The 16,376-nt window shown below is 38.9% G+C and overlaps 1 protein-coding gene across 1 annotated transcript in view; it reads right to left on the bottom strand.

Moving 5' to 3' along the window:
* XRCC4 (X-ray repair cross complementing 4) overlaps positions 800-16,376 on the bottom strand; it is a 285,350-nt gene continuing 269,773 nt past the window's right edge. Inside the window, exon 8 of the mRNA XM_021085371.1 lies at positions 800-986. Within this exon, the coding sequence (XP_020941030.1) occupies positions 950-986 (37 nt within the window). The 3' untranslated portion in view covers positions 800-949. The remainder of the gene's footprint in view (positions 987-16,376) is intronic.

Genomic DNA, 16,376 nt, shown 5'->3' with positions numbered 1-16,376 from the left:
ATGTTTTTCTTCATGAAGGAAAACAAACAAAAAACACAATGACAAAAGGTAAAACTCTGAATAAGATTAATGAGTTCACTGTGCTTCCAATAATAAGATTGGCTCAGAGAGCTGGCTTATTTAGCAGATTTTTTTTTTTTTCTTCCTGAAGCCAGTTGGCAACTCTGTGGCCAAACTCTGAGCATTTTCACTGTACACTGACAGGCGGAGAACTGCAACTGAGGATGAGGTTTAAGTATCAGATGCAGAGGGTTGATCTTGTTTTGCTTGAAATGTCTGCCTCTCTTCATTTGTTTATCGACATGTAATAGCACTACTGATTTAAAAAGAAGAAGAAAAAGCATTGGCAGACTCTCTTTCTTCTTTGAAAAAGGTATTTGAAATACATTTCCGTCACTCAATGAAAGAATCTGAGTGGAGGTCCATATAAAGAAGCATTTGGACTGGTAAGTAAAAAAGACAGAGTCAATAAAACTTAAAGTTTGTATCAGAAATAGTCTTTTGAAAAAGGAATCTGAAAATGTTATGACTCCGGCCAGCGATCTGTCCATCTTTCCTTGCTATTACCATTGTTAATTATCTAGTAATGTGAATCCAGATACTTAAAATATTGTGACACTGAGGTAGGAAAATAGATGCTGAACACACATTTAAATTTCCCCCACCACACCTTCTTCATCAACACCATTCACAACTCCAGATGGTAGATGCTACAGCATCCACACCTTACAGATGACGGAAATGAGGCCTACAGAGGCTTTAATTGCTTAGGGTCACATACCTGGTAAGTGGGCATGAGCTGGAATTAAACCAGATCCATTTGATTCCAGTCTCTGGTACTCATGCGCAGTTTGCTATTTTCTTTTTCAAATTTGGAGTTTCATTTATCGATCTTTCTATTAACTGTGCAGTCATCCACTACATAGTCATACTTTGTTTAACCAGATTTCTACTGAGTTGCATCGAGGCTGTTGCTGGTTTTTTTGCTAGAATGAAAAAATGTAACCATTACATCCTTACAGTTCTTTTCCCATTTTTGGTACCTGTATTTACAGGATAAATTCCTATGTACTGCACAGAAAAAAGCACAATATGATTGATCAATTTAAAATTTTTTACATACTATAATAATGGAAACATTTATTCTCTTGATGGAAAACTGAATGCTTCATGAGAGCTTTAATTCTTCTAGAAGTAGTAAAATGAAGCTTTTATTTTCTTTGTAACTATAGTCTGTGATTGATTCCAGACAACATAAAGTCACCATAAAACTATAATGTGTCAAAAAAGAGTAGTACCTACTTGTTAAAAATATGTATGCGCTGAGCCAGGATGGCTTGAATTTTAACTTCGGTTCCATTTATTAGCTATATAGCCTTGAACACATTATTACTATTTTCTAAGCCACAGTTTTTCATGCGAGATAGCCTACCACCACTTTTTACAAGGCTATATGAAGATCATTATTTCCGAGAAGGCATGTAGAGCACTTAGCAGCATGCTGGCACATAAAAAGTGGCCAATAAACATTCATTACTATTTTGTATATTAATTCTCTCACATGTGTGACAATTTTGGTATCCAGATCTTCACATGAGTTGACATACCATTCATATTCATTCATTCAACAATATTTATTGAACACTTACTATGTGCCAGGGATGGTTTAGGTGTTGGGGATACATGGGACCCATAGAAAGAGGATTTCTATTTAAAAGTCATCCAAGTTCTATAGGAATCAGAATGTTTTAAGAAATTTTTAACTTGAAAAATAACATTAGTTAAAATAATATCCTCTGAAGCAGAATTTAGGACATTTAATTATAATGCTAAAGATGTGTTATTTTAAATTGATTTTGATACTTCTCTAAAAATGAAAAATGACACTACTATTTATGGGTCAATGGCTAGTGGGAATTCTTTTTACAGCTGCCTTGTGTCATTTATCTTGATCAGACACTAAATAAGCCCATTTTTTAATAATTTACAAAATCATTGTGTTTTATATCCTGGCTCCTGGATCACCAAAGGATACAACTTAACCTTTACTTTCATCTATCCATGTGGAAAAATAATATGTGACAAGGTGTCTGAATCCTACATTTCAATTCGCCTGCTTTAAAACTATCAGTTGAACAAAAATATCAACTGGTATCAGTTGCAGAAAGTGGAAACAATGATTTCCTCAGAGATGTACATTTTTGAAAATTTGAAACTTTAATATCAAATGGGATACACTTTTCAGCATGCATATGTGCACATATATACATTTTTTTAAACACCATCAGCAGGAGTATTTAGTGGATAAGTAGCAATCTTCTTATTGTTATTTAAGTCTATGTGTACAGTTCGGAAAAGTTAGTAAGGGATCAAAGTCAGCCCAGAATGATGTCATAACAAGGTAATATGGAGTTTGATTATGTGAAAAGCTGGATATTTACACAAAGAGGTCAGAAACCAGCTGGCTACATATAAACTAAAGAAAAACCAACAAACGTCCTAAGACAGTTCTTATTCTCGATTTGCTATGGACTTGCAAGCTTAGCACAATTTTTAAAGACCCAAATATTGAGAATGTTTTCTAAGTCAGCACAAATCCACTCAAAAATTTTGTGTGGCTTGCTACCCAAATTATCCTGCAGGCAACAAGAAAATATGTTTATTTTCCCTTTGCATGATGTTATTTAAAAATTATAATATTGTTTTGAAAAACTGTAGCAACATTTTACCTCTATGACTTAGAAAAGAAAATCCTCCTCATAGATTCAATAAAACACCTTGGGCTATTTTTCTAAGTGTTTTATTTTTATTCTACAGATCTTAGCATTTGTTCAAATTGGGTTTGGTGAGGAAATTCAATTGATTTGTCTGGACAAGCGCCAATACTGGAAGAAACACATATCTGAAGTCAGTTCTGACTGTCTTCTTTCCTCCCTCTCTCTCCTTTTTTTACTTCTGCCCTTGCTTTTTTACCTTTGTCTCCTCTCCTTCTTTTTTTCATGACTCTCAAATATCAGCAACCAATATGAAAGATTACATAAGTATACAGAAACTTGGGTAACGTGTATTACAAAGATCTTTACTGACTGGTTGAAACTAGTTTATCTTCAACTATAGTCATTCTCTTCAAAAGACTGAGGCTGTATTTTAAACCGAGTAATGGATTATAGGAAGGAAAAGATAAACAAGAAATGTGAGGTCTCTGGGTTATTCCTTAAAAATAGAGAAGACCCCAAAGTGAGGGGGAAAAAAATGAAGATAAATCAAAGCTGTATATTCAGGCCTAATAACAAGAATAGAAATAGACCAGGATCACAATTCTAATGTTAGACTAAAGATAAGATTTGTTAAATTCTTTGAGGAAAATGTATCTAACCATTAAATTCACTCTACGGTAGCTTTAACAAAACCCTTGATTGCCAAGATTATCACAATACTATCTGATATGAGGTGAAAAAGCCCTCAGTGTTGGAGTCATTTGTGTCAGAATGCTTAAACACCACCACAGAAGTCCCACACCTTTATAAACCATGGGTTTTGCTGATCGAGACATATGTTGCCTTATCAATGAATTTAATATCTGGTAGAATATAAAAGCACTGCAGGGCCACAGAGAGATGTTGACATTCACAGTGAAACTCCCTTTCTGAACATTTGGTTTTCATAATCTTGAACTCTTTAACTCTTTCCTTAAAGCTTTAACTCTTTCTTACACTTTCATAGGCATTTCATCTAGCCAGTCTTTCCAAATAAAAGAAAAACAGTTCAAGATCCCCTTTCAGCACAATATAATGAAGCAAGGGACCACAGCCTCAAATGCCAAAAGGGCAAACACAGAAATAGCTGTAAAACGACTATGATGTAATGACCCACTTGTTTGTCACTGTGACACAGGACGCAAAGGCAGGGTCATGATAAAACGGTGTCCCGCAAAGCTAAAATGTCACCTTACACTTGGGCTGGGCCACTTTGTCTAGTGTAATTAATCTCCTCCCTAGCCTCCCCCCCCATACACCTCTTATTTTCCCCCAGTCTCTATTTCTGTTTCAGGGTGCCTCGAAGTTAAAGGAGTTCGTGAAAGAAAATTTGTTCTTCGAAGATAACTAGTTTTTCTACTTCACGTGAAAGAGGGCTAGCTTTTGCTTCTTCTTCCTGAGACTGGACAGAAGATGCAGAAGTCACAGAAGATCTAGGCCCTGTTCAGCGCTCTTCTGCGGGGCTGTAAAATCTTGACTTTCTCAGGAGAATGGAAGTGCTTCCTTGGCAAACAAGGAATTGCAATATATGAGTCATTCACTTGTAGTCAGTCCCAATGGAAGTTTTGTTTTATATTTTCAAAGTGGAAAGTGTTTCATTTTTTTTCTCACAACTATAGCAATTTTGTGCTTACTCTGTAAATATGAGAGAATCTAGAAAGGTAAGAAAGGAGCTCTTAATTGTAGCTGTGCTAGCCACTACAAACAATTTTGTTGCATACCCTTCTGTAATTTTTAATATGCATTCAAACAAACAGAGAATTGTTTACCAAAATACATATTTTTTTTATTGTGGTGAAGACATATTACATAAGATTGACCATCTTCACCATTTTAAGTGTACAGTTTATTCACATTGTTCTGAAACAGATCTCTAGGACTTCTCATCTTGTACAACTACAACTCTACATCCATAAAGCATCAGCTTTCCCTCCCAGGCCCTGATAAGTACGACTCTTTGCTTCTGTGAATTTGACTACTTAATATTTCATATAACTGGAATCATACAGTGTCTTGATTCTGTATGATTTTATATGATATGGCTAAATGGAAAGCCTTATTTCATTTAGTTTAATGTTTTCAAGGTTCAATCATGTCACAGCATGTGAAAGGATCGCCTTCCTTTCCAAGGCTGAATATATCCCATTGTATGCATACATCACACGCTACAATTATACGTTCATCCACTGATGGACGCTTGGGTTGCTTCTGCCTCTCAGCTATTAGGAATAGTGCTGCTATGCACATGGTTGTGTGCTATTTATATTATTTATAAATCTTAAAATAATGTACATTATAATGAACTTCTATGAACATAAATATTTGTAAAATTGATGAATTCTTTTCTTTAGAAAATTCCTAGAACTAGAACTAGAATTGCTGAGTCAAAGGGTACATGCCATGATGGGAAATCCTGATGACAATTTTTTAGCACAACTTTTCCCCTGGAATTTCTATTACTTCCTCTGCCCTCTCCTTTCATTATGTGTCCTTTAGTTTTTCCATACTTTAAGCCATATTCACTATTTTACAAGCCACAGATTGTCCTGGAGGCTTATTCCTGGGGCTGATGGTCCCACACCCCTAGGCTGCTGGCAACCTGGGACATCCTTTTACTCCTTTCCTGGGTCAGATCTATTGTTCCGCACTTCCTAAGTGGCTTATGTGCTCTGCTGAAACACTGTCAAGTAGCTTTATAGGAAGATGACAAATAGGTAGAAATGTAGATAGGGCTTGTATCTTTGTAATTACAGTTATAGAGAATTCTAGGTGGGATATCATCTTACTTCAGAACTCTAAAGGTATCTGCATCTCATTTATTCTGCAACTCATGACTTTTTCTCCTAGAAGCTTTTAGGTTCTTTATGAAAATTACATTGATCTGAAATTTCACCACAGTGTGGCTAGGTGGAGGTGTCTTTTGATTTGTTATGTTAAAAATTCAGTGGGTCATTTCAAACCAAAGATTCTTATCCTTCTTTTACTCCAGTATATAATCTTTTTATCATTTGCTTGAATAATTTCAACACTTCTTTGCCTCTTTCTATCTTCCTAAGGCTTTTATTAGTTGACTATATGTCCTCTCATTATGTTCCTAATAGTTTCCCTCTTTTACTTGTTCTTAATATTTTGGAAAATTTCTTTGATCTTTATTTTTCTAGTATCATTACTACATTTTTAATTTTGGCAATTATATTTGAAATCTCTAATAACTCTTCTCATTCCCTCATTGTTCTGTATCTTGTTTTGTAGACCTAATACTTCCTTAAATCTTTTTGAGAACATAAGGATGACTTTAAAAGTTCTCTTTATATCACTTCAGATCATTCTAAGGATGCTTTTTCTGCCCTTTTTTTTTTTTTTTTTTAGAATTTGCTATTTCTATTTTTTTTTTTTAATACTGCCAGTTCTCCTCATATTCCAGTGGTTTCTCTGTGTTAGTAAAAAAGGAGGCCTGGGTAGATGGAGTAGACGTTTCTGCTTTAGTGTAAATAAGACTTTTCCCAGTAGGTCTCTTCTTTTTCAGAATTTCCTCCTAGAATGGGCCAGGTAGTGGTGACTGGTGAACTCTGATTGAGGATCAATGGAGTGGGAACTGGCTGTCAGGCTGAGCCCCTGCAAAATCCCCCCATGATAATGGCTTCCCTTCAAGGCACCAACAAATTTAGAAATGTTATCTTTTCCCAGTTTGTTCAATTTCTTTAGAGAGAAGTCATCATGTTTTGCCGGGGGGTAAAATGCTGGCTGCCTGCTCACTGTGTACATGTTGGAAATGGGGTGCTGACTGGGAGAATTCAGAACATATTCAGACCTTTAAGTAATCTCTCTCGTTTTAGCTCCATCTTTCACTCTCCCCCTCTGTTATGTCTGCTAACTCTGTACCCAGGCGTCTGTGGGGTTCCACAGGGCAGATTAGCTTTCTACCTCTAGAGAGCTGTCAGAATCTATTCCAAGCTGATGCTTTCTCTGCCCTTTTCTTCTAATGGCTCCCATCTACATTTTGTAGTCCAGGAAGTTATTAAATATCTCACCCTTTAGTAACACACCCACACACCCACATTCTCTCCTGTCTATTGTGCCAGGCAGCTGCATTTTTGCTTTGCTTTTAGCCATTACTCACAATCTCTCTGTTCTGCTCTCCATCCCAGGGAAATGACTGCTGCAAATGACATGGCCATGCCAAATGGTTTCTATCTGGGTTCAGCCAGTGGGAAACACTGTGGGATACCGGAGAGAAGTAAGAAGGGAGAAGGCAGGATATTTCTCCTTTTCTTTCTGCCTTGGGCAGCCTCCCTAGAAGTGGCTGCATTTCTTCCATCTTGTCCAACATCTTCTGACTCCAAGCAGCCCCTTCTTCCATGTCCAGCTTCTGCCATGTGGTCCTGGACTCCAGCGGCAGTATGTTTTCTTTGATCCTTCTAGTCCTCATGGTGATAGTAGCACCTGATATTGCTAACTGATAATTTTTTTAGATTTCCTACACATTCATAAATGGTTCTCCATATTGAGTTCTCTTGATTGAATTATTTGGCTTGATTTTCCTGACTAAATCTGAGAGATACAGATATATTGGGGATATTCTATTCGATATTCCCATACTTTAAAGTCAGTGAGGTTTTTGAAAAAAAAAAAAAAATGGGAGGCCAACACATGTGTTCAGTCTGCCATCTTGAGTTGGAAAATATATGCATTTTGAGCTTTTGGGTACACATCGCTAATTTGCCTCCTAAAGTATCTGTACCAAGTTACACTTGCCTTAATAGTGTCATGGTACCTGTATCCTGTCACCCTCAAAACACAGGGGATTGATACTTCTTTTTAATTATTGCATCCAATCTTTGTATGGGGATCCAATAAAAATGTCAGGTTTTCTTGGCTTAGGAGAACTCATATTTGCACTGTGCTAACAGCTGGAAATGATCTCCAAGGAGATGGAGCCAACACAACTTGCCTAAGATTTCATTCAAGATGGCTGGCCAAGTTACCAAGGAGCCCAGAATCGCAACAGGACGAGAAGGACACAGAAAGCAGCTTCTCCAGTGTCTGCTTCTGATATACAACAGGGAGGAAGGATTCTGGCTCTCTGGAGAAGTAAAAATCCCCTTGATAAATAAAATCATTGCTGAGATCCAAATTATTAATGCATGACTCAGAGAAGAGAGTGTTTCGCAAAAGACCGAGTCAAAATCAACTCCTAATGTCCTGCTTCCTAGCTTAGACATTCAGTGGGGAAAGTTGCCACTTTTCTCCACAGGGATCTCACATAGATTCTCAACTAGAGGACTAAAAGCAGGGTAAAAGTACTAGAAGGCAGGAACTTCCAAATTCATCTTATGGTGTAGTGTCGTAACTGCCGTTCTCATGAAACTATGCGGAAATTTCAACCTGCAGTCGTGAGTAGCCTCATCTGGCTGTGACTCGTGGGACCTTTGCCCAATATTCACTTTCCCCGAGATCATGCTCTCAATATTCATCATCTGATCGATTACTAGCAGTCATCCCACTTATCCAAGACCTCCTCCTCTGAATCTTTCATGTGCCTTCCATCTGCCCTGAGATAGGCTTTATCACCAACTAATTGGCTGTTCTATAAAGCACATAACTTACACTGTTTGGCCTCATTTGTCTTATTTAGCAAATGAAGCTAAATGATCCTGGAACTTCCATCCAGATATGAGCAAGAACCATGATGGCTGGGAAAGGTGAAATGCCAAGATATCTTTTAGAGAGCCACTGAGCTAGGGCTTTATGGTCATAAACGGCCTCAAATTTGGCCATTTTATCTACATTCTAAAAAGGTGATTCTATTTTTTATGTGTTTATTTTATTTTATATTATTTTATTTTATTTTGTCTTTTTGCCTTTTCCAGGGCCGCTCCCACGGCATATGGAGATTCCCAGGCTAGGGGTCCAATTGGAGCTGTAGCCACTGGCCTGTACCAGAGCCACAGCAATGCGTCTGCAACCTACACCACAGCTCATGGCAACACCGGATCCTTAACCCACTGAGCAACGCCAGGGATCGAACCAGAAACCTCATGGTTCCTAGTTGGAATCGTTAACCACTGCGTCTTGATGGGAACTCTTATTTTTTATGTGTTTAAAGCATGATTTTAAATACTAAAGATGTGATTTTTTTTTTCTATCCTGTTCTGCACTTTTCCTTTTTTAAAAATAATACATCAAGAGGCTCAGAAAATGGAAGTATCTCAGATCTCTCTTGACGTTTCAGAGGCCCAGGCCCTATTATTCAGTGAGTTCTGCTCACGTCTTTCTCACTCTCTCTATGGTCTATGAACGGGTTAGTGAGGGATGGAGAAGAGATTTGGTTTTAGGAAGTGACGAATTGGCGTTCTGACTAAACCCAAATGTTTTGGTGACTGCTGGGGTGGAACCCAATAATTCTGCCAAGTTGGGATTAGCCCCAGTGCTACCTCCCCTTGGTGGAGACGCAGCCCCAAATCACGGTTAATGAGAAATAAAGGGACTCTAGTGTGCCAGTGCACTGCAATTAGAATAATCACCAGAAGTTGTTTTCAAAGCTTCAAAGAAAGAAAAATGAAAACCTCATCAAACACATTAACACACCATGTGTAATCTGCCTAATGGATATCTTTGTTGAAAACTACTTCTAATGAGACAGATGAAAAGTCAAAGTGGTCAACAGATTGGGCCAAATCAGGCACATAAAAAAATGTCTCTGAGGCCTCTTTTATTTGATTTCACCACAAACTTCCACACACATGTGGTTTCCTACCAGTCTTGTCCTCATAATTTGTTCCTTTGAACCCTCGGCATCAAGGTGAGGGTTACAAAGTAATTTACAAAATAACCATTTGTCACTTTCTATAGTCATAAAAGTTGTAGAAATGCACTCAATATATATTTTACTTTATACTTGAGGGAATTAAATTTAATTGTTAGTTCTTTATTAAAGATGAAACACCAAAGCATTCAAAAGTGACTAAAATACTCCATATATGTTGTGTTTTTATTTAAACATAAGTTTTAGAAGTCAACTTGCTTTTTCAGTCCACTAGAGCATCATGCACAAAATAACTAGCAGGAGTTAACAATGGGTGGGGCAGGGTTCTGAAAGACCAGGTGCCTCTTGCTTTCTGCAAACTATTAGCTCAAGAATACAAAGTAGTTTGTCCACACAAGATACCACTTTTAGCAGATCCATTTTATTTTATTTTTTATTTTTATGGCTTCACTTGTGACATATGGAAGTTCCTGGGCCAGGGATTGAATCTGAGCTGCAGCTGTGAACTACGCTGCAGCTGTGGCAATCCCAGATCCTTTAACCCACTGAATCCGGCCAGGGATCAAACCTGCACCTCCACAGCAGCTCAAGTCACTGCAGTCAGATTCTTAACCCATGGCACCATTGTGGGAAACTCCTAGATTGCCACTTTTACTTTTTTTTTTGCTTTTTACCGCCACATCCAAGGCATACAGAGGTTCGCAGGCTAGGGGTTGAATCAGAGCTGCAGCCCCCAGCCTACACCACAGCCACAGCAACATGGGATTCGACCTGTGACTGCAACCTACATCACAGCTCACAGCAATGCCAGATCCTTAACCCACTGAGCAAGGCCAGAGATCGAATCCACATCCTCGTGGATCCTAGTTGGGTATGTTAACAGCTGAGCAATGAAGGCAACTCCCTAGATTGCCACTTTTAAATGAAGTCTGTTCTTTCAGTGTTCCTGCCTGCCTGGCAAATACCCAGTCTAACCCAATCTAATTCTTTGGTAACAGCTGAAGCAAAAGATAACAATGTCATCTTTATGTATTTCCAAGATCAGTTTGGCTATTTATTCTCAGCCCAAGTAGATACATGAGTACGTGTTCTCTATATTCCAGGTGATGCTAAAAGGCAAAGGATGTTTTGTGAATAACAAATGACATCTCTATTTAAGAAAAACTATTTGAGAAGATGTATTTTTTCAAGATTTCTACATACATGTTCCTTTGAACCCTCGGCATCAAGGTGAGGGTTACAAAGTAATTTACAAAATAACCATTTGTCACTTTCTATAGTCATAAAAGTTGTAGAAATGCACTCAATATATATTTTACTTTATACTTGAGGGAATTAAATTTAATTGTTAGTTCTTTATTAAAGATGAAACACCAAAGCATTCAAAAGTGACTAAAATACTCCATATATGTTGTGGAAATTCATGTGGAAATTCAAGGGCTGAAAGCAAAAACAAAGAGAAAAGAAAAACACAACAAACAAAAATAACAAAAAAACCTGAAAAATTATCCATTTAGATGACATCCATCAACACAGAGATATAAAGAAAAGAAAGGCCACTCTTTCTACAACTATATCACGCTGCATGGCTAATAAGCCTACAACCAGACAGAAGGCTGCTCTTCAATACAAGCAAAGGCTTTCAGTCTAGCTGGAGTCTTTGACATTGGTGGAGAGTATATGAAGTTAAGCGGTCTAAGACATCCTGGGGTGAAGAGGGGGCGTGTGGGGAAAGAAAAACTTCTGAAAAGCACTTTTGCACTGAGGATTAGGCTATTGCCTCTATACAGTTCTGCCTTATCTGGTGCTCAGACAAGAGGTACATGTGACCAGGTCTCCTTCTGGAGGAAGCTGACTTCAAAAAGAGGTTAAGTGGCTGGCTGGAGAGGAGAGAGCTAGGCAGCGGAAGACCCAAGATTAGAACGTCAGAGCTAGTAACTCTAGCCCATTTTATCCCACTATGACGCTATCTCCACTCTGCTGAAGAAGGAAAAAAAAAAAAAAAAAAAAGTGCTGCTGGAATTATCCATCAATGGAAGGCAGTCCTACTACTTGCAATCATTTGAGGGAAATGTTCCCAGTTAGCAACAAGAAACATTTACTTCTCCTGTTACGGAGATCATTATGAATAGAGTAGGTACCAAGATTCATTCTTTTTGGCAGCCGTATCCTGGAGGGAAAGGGAGAGCCAGAATTATCTCACAGACAAATAGAAAGGAACAGCAAGTTTTACACCCACTGGCTTGAAAGCGATAGCCAGCTCCCCTTGTGACGTCTAACTTGAGATGAGTAATGCACTTGAGAACGGTGTTGCCAGCCACTCAGAATGTAATCTTTAACTCCTTATATTAATGGAGCCTGTGACCCTGCAGTATGGGAAAAATGATACACTGCCAGGTTAAAAACCTAATGAGATTTAAACTGCTTTTCTTCTTCACTTTCAAAGGTCCTGGGGCCAATGTGAGTGCTAACTACATCTGCTAGTGTGGCAGAAAAGGTCAAGTTAGAACTCACTGCCTTATGGCTATAACGTTAACCTATTCTGGGTCCTCTCATTAAGGATACTGGGTGGTACATAGCTTTTCCACCTTGATAAACTACTTCCTGCTCACGGCTTAATATTCTGTGTCTCCCAGTAATCTATTTGCTTTGTGAGAGGGCAGGACTTCACATACTTTGTTCTTGAATAACTCACATGGGTTTTACTGTAATTATGAAACCATCAATATCTATACAATACTCCTCTTTAAATTGACTCACCATATTTTTTAAAAGATTATATCACTACTGTAAATGGGTAAAGAATATATTATTTGCCTTAAATTGGAGGGAGCTATAAGACATAGCTATAATGAATATAAAACAATGCTTTAAAGTTTAGGTCAGAGGAGTTCCCGTCAAGGCGCAGTGGTTAACGAATATGACTAGGAACCATGAGGTTGCGGGTTCCATCCCTGGCCTTGCTCAGTGGGTTGGGCATCTGGCGTTGCTGTGAGCTGTGGTGTAGGTCGCAGACACAGCTCGGATCCCACGTTGCTGTGGCTCTGGTATAGGCCGGCAGCTACAGCTTCGATTCGACCCCTAGCCTGGGAACATCCATATGCCACGAGAGCAGCCCAAGAAACGGCAAAACGACAAATAAATAAATAAATAAATAAAGTTTAGGTCAGTATTGTTACCTTGTGCTAAAAACTGAATGTGAGGCATGAATTCTCTCTCTCTTTAAAAAAAGAGAGAGAGAGAAATGAAGAGAGAGATCGGGGACACAGTAAGGAGTGTCAAATACAGGCCAGCCCTAACTTGAGATCTCTATGTGCGATCAGAGGATTGAAAGAAAATTGATAAAGAAATCAATTTTTCATCATGGGATTCAAAGTTGTGATGCTGGGTCACTGTAGCATCTCGAGTGCCATCTTACTTTGGGAAATATTTCAGTGAAGAGTTTCTGAAAAGCATGCCTCAATTAGAAAGGGCATTTCTACTGCTAAGTTAGATGCTGGTGAAAAAGAGAACTTGAGACAAGGGTGGGTGTTGCTTTTCCTTCCCAGTCAATGCCACTCAGCACACAATTTTGAGTAGTTTGCAAGTAGCTTGTTCTCTTATTGGTGATGAGGGACACATATATTTGACACAAATAACGACTAAACAAATCAATGTTCAACTAAGCGTGCATGCTATCCAAGTACCTGGTCAGCTGAAAGCTGAATAATGCAAAACCATGCCCCTTCTAGGCAAATAAAAAAGAAAACTCCCCTGATAGAAGCAGCCCAGCAGGGCCCAGGTGGGATTTCTTTTTTGTCCCAGGAAGCACTATCTGTGGTCAAACAAGGGAGAGAAATCCCACTGGGACTCCTGAAGAACTGGCCCTTGGATGCACTGTTTTCTAAGATCTGATGCTGTTTGTTGTGTTAAGTATGGACTGAGGAGAGCTTTAGCACAAAAGCATCCTGCAGAAACAAAGAGTGGATGAAACAAGTTGGTATGCTGCAACACACTGCAAGGGTTTTAAAGAACAGATTTTTACAGAGCAAGTCATTCTTAAACTATTAAATAAAACGTTCTGCCTCTTGTTTAAGTCATCATCCAGTGTCCTCATACATATTTTCTAGCAAAGAAAAGTATCAAAAGTCCAATCTTTTTGAGGAGGAGGACGATATCATGCTACACATTATACTTTCAGTGTCCACTGTTTGAGAAAACACACAATGATCAAAGGTTGCTATTAATTCAGCAAGGCAAGTAACCGAATTTGTATTTTAGTTAACATTTCATCTGCAGACATTTAAAAAATAATAGTGTGTGTATGTATGACATATTATTTATTTAGTCTACCATACTCAATGTGCACATGGATTTCCAGGCCCCTTACAATAAATTCTGCTCCCCCCAGGGGCCCAAGACCTACTGGTTGGGAACCACAGGGTAAGACAGGCTTATGATTGATGACATTGAGGAGGACCTAGGGCACATCTGCTGGTCTTCCATTGCTTTTATCATCATGACCCTCACATTTTCTTCCTGAAACCCTGCACTCAGATTTGTTTACTGAAAACATTTTCTGTATAAACTTCAACAAGTTGGTTATGACTTTCCGCAGTAGAAACCTTTTGCTCTTCATGTTAAAAAATGAATTGCGCTTTGAATAGAAACTTGAACAACTGGGAAAAAGTTGCTTTTTAATTTTTTTTCATTTTATTTTTATTTATTTATCATTTATTTATATATAAAAAAGTTGTCTTAAATTCAAGATGCACCAGGTCCACTATTGCATTTAATGATACGATCTTCCTTAAGTCAGGTGAAACATGGTTGTTTGCTGCAGGACTCTCCATACCTTTGTGACATATGTATTTAATAATGAATGAAGCACAAGGATTTCCTGCATCTCAGTTACTGCTACTTCCCTTTATATTGTTATTACCACGGGCCACAGAAATCTACCAATAAAGTTATTACTTGCTATACCACTGCACAGCTAGGCAACATTGTAAACTTCTCTCAGAGTGCTTTCTGGAATTTCAACTCATTCCTCCTAGCAAATGTTATCAGAAGTTGGGATTCAAAATGTGCTTGTGGAGGGAGTTCCCTGGTGGTCTAGTGGTTGGAATTCAGTGCTTTCATTGTTGTGGCCTGAGTGTGAACCCTGGTCTGGGAACTGAGACCCCACGTCAAATCTCTGCAATGCAGTTGGCAAAATAATAATAATAATAATAATAGTTCTCGTGGACTTTACCCCAATTGTGCTTCCCTTCTTTGTGTATGACCCTAAGTACAGTTCTGACTTTCCCATGAGCAGTCTCTCCAGTCTTTCATGTGTGTTTCCGCAGGCATTGCTGCCTCAACACTGTTTGCCTCTTATCATGGCACAACTTTCCAATAAATGTCTCTATTGGCTGTCTACATGTACTCATGTCCCAACCAGTTTCAAACCATTCTACTATGGCATGTGTCCCCATTACTCCAAAGAAAGTACTCTTGTCATGGTCACAAGCCCCTTCTACATGGGCCTGAAGGTCACTTTTTGTTTCTCAGCTCACATGCTCTTTCAGAGGCATCTGACATAATGACACTCCTTCTTTGAAGACTTAAATTTGTTTCCATTATACTCCTTCATTTATTCCTTAAGAAAGCCTTGTTATAAGTACAAAGAAGAGAACAGTGAAAAAGAAAGACTGGGTTCCTGTCTTTAAGAAAGACAGTGTGAGAGAGACAGAGAAGCAAATACACAGTCACAATAGAGTGTGCTAAATATGACGGCTGTGAAAACACCGTGTTAAGAAAGGACTTATCAGGAATGCCTAATCAGGATAGAGAGGGGCAGGAAGCTGTCCTTAGGAAGTGAAATCTAATTCAAGGCTTGAAAGATGAATAGGCAGGGAAGAGAATAGAGAGTGGAGAGAGAAAGGGTACCCAAGACCAAGGGAAGAACAGACGTAGGGGCTTGGAAGTAAAGAGAAGATGAGGAGAGATGGAGTAGTTCAGTGCCAATCAAATGTAGGATGTTGGGTGGGGGGAGAAAGGATAACGAGGGAGAGAAAGATAATCATGTCACCTTAGGGAGGAGGAATCACACAACAGGACTTGTAAGACAATTTGAGAAGACCGTACTTTTTCATTGAAGGCAACAGGGAGCCACTGAAGCATGTGGAGCTAGAAGTCGACTGAAGTGCATGAAAGGATTGGAATGGGGCAAGGTTAGAGGAAGGAAGACTTGTTAGGGGTTTGTGGCATTGATCCAGGCACCAGATGGTGGTAGTGTTAGTAAGATAGAGAGTACTGGCCATTACTGAGAATAAAACAACTAAATCTGGTGACAGGCTGGTGGCTAGGATGTGGGAACAACATCTGGCTGGGGAGATGGAAGATTCAATAATAACTATGATAATGGAGCCTTTCCCCAATTTAGAAAACACTGAAGTAGGAACAAGATGTGGCTAAAGCCAGAAGGGAGTTATGAGTTCTCTTGAGCTTGTTGACACTCTTCATAAGCAGAGACACACTTGGACAGACAGCAGGGACCTTGAAAGGTACCTGCTCTCTTCTGTCTCTTCAAAGTATAAGTAAAGGAAGGAGGAAATAATGATGATGTCTCTGTTTCCAGCACGCACCTCAGGGAGCACATCTGAGTGACCCATGATGCAGACATGGACAGTTGGGTGTGACATGCTTTGAGGGAGAAATCTACCTTTCTTCTAAGCAGGAGGACACCTTCCATGACTGACAGAAGCCACCGCTTAAGAGCCATGGCTCTGAGAATGAGAGTGTCAGGGACTCTGCAACAAGAATCTGATACTTAGTGCCTAAGCTCACATATGCCCTCAATGCCAAGTCCTTAGCAATACCCTTTAAGAAGC

Source organism: Sus scrofa, chromosome 2 (genome assembly GCF_000003025.6).
Source record: "Sus scrofa isolate TJ Tabasco breed Duroc chromosome 2, Sscrofa11.1, whole genome shotgun sequence".
Classification (NCBI taxonomy): domain Eukaryota; kingdom Metazoa; phylum Chordata; class Mammalia; order Artiodactyla; family Suidae; genus Sus; species Sus scrofa.
This window is presented reverse-complemented; position numbering and strand designations above follow the sequence as displayed.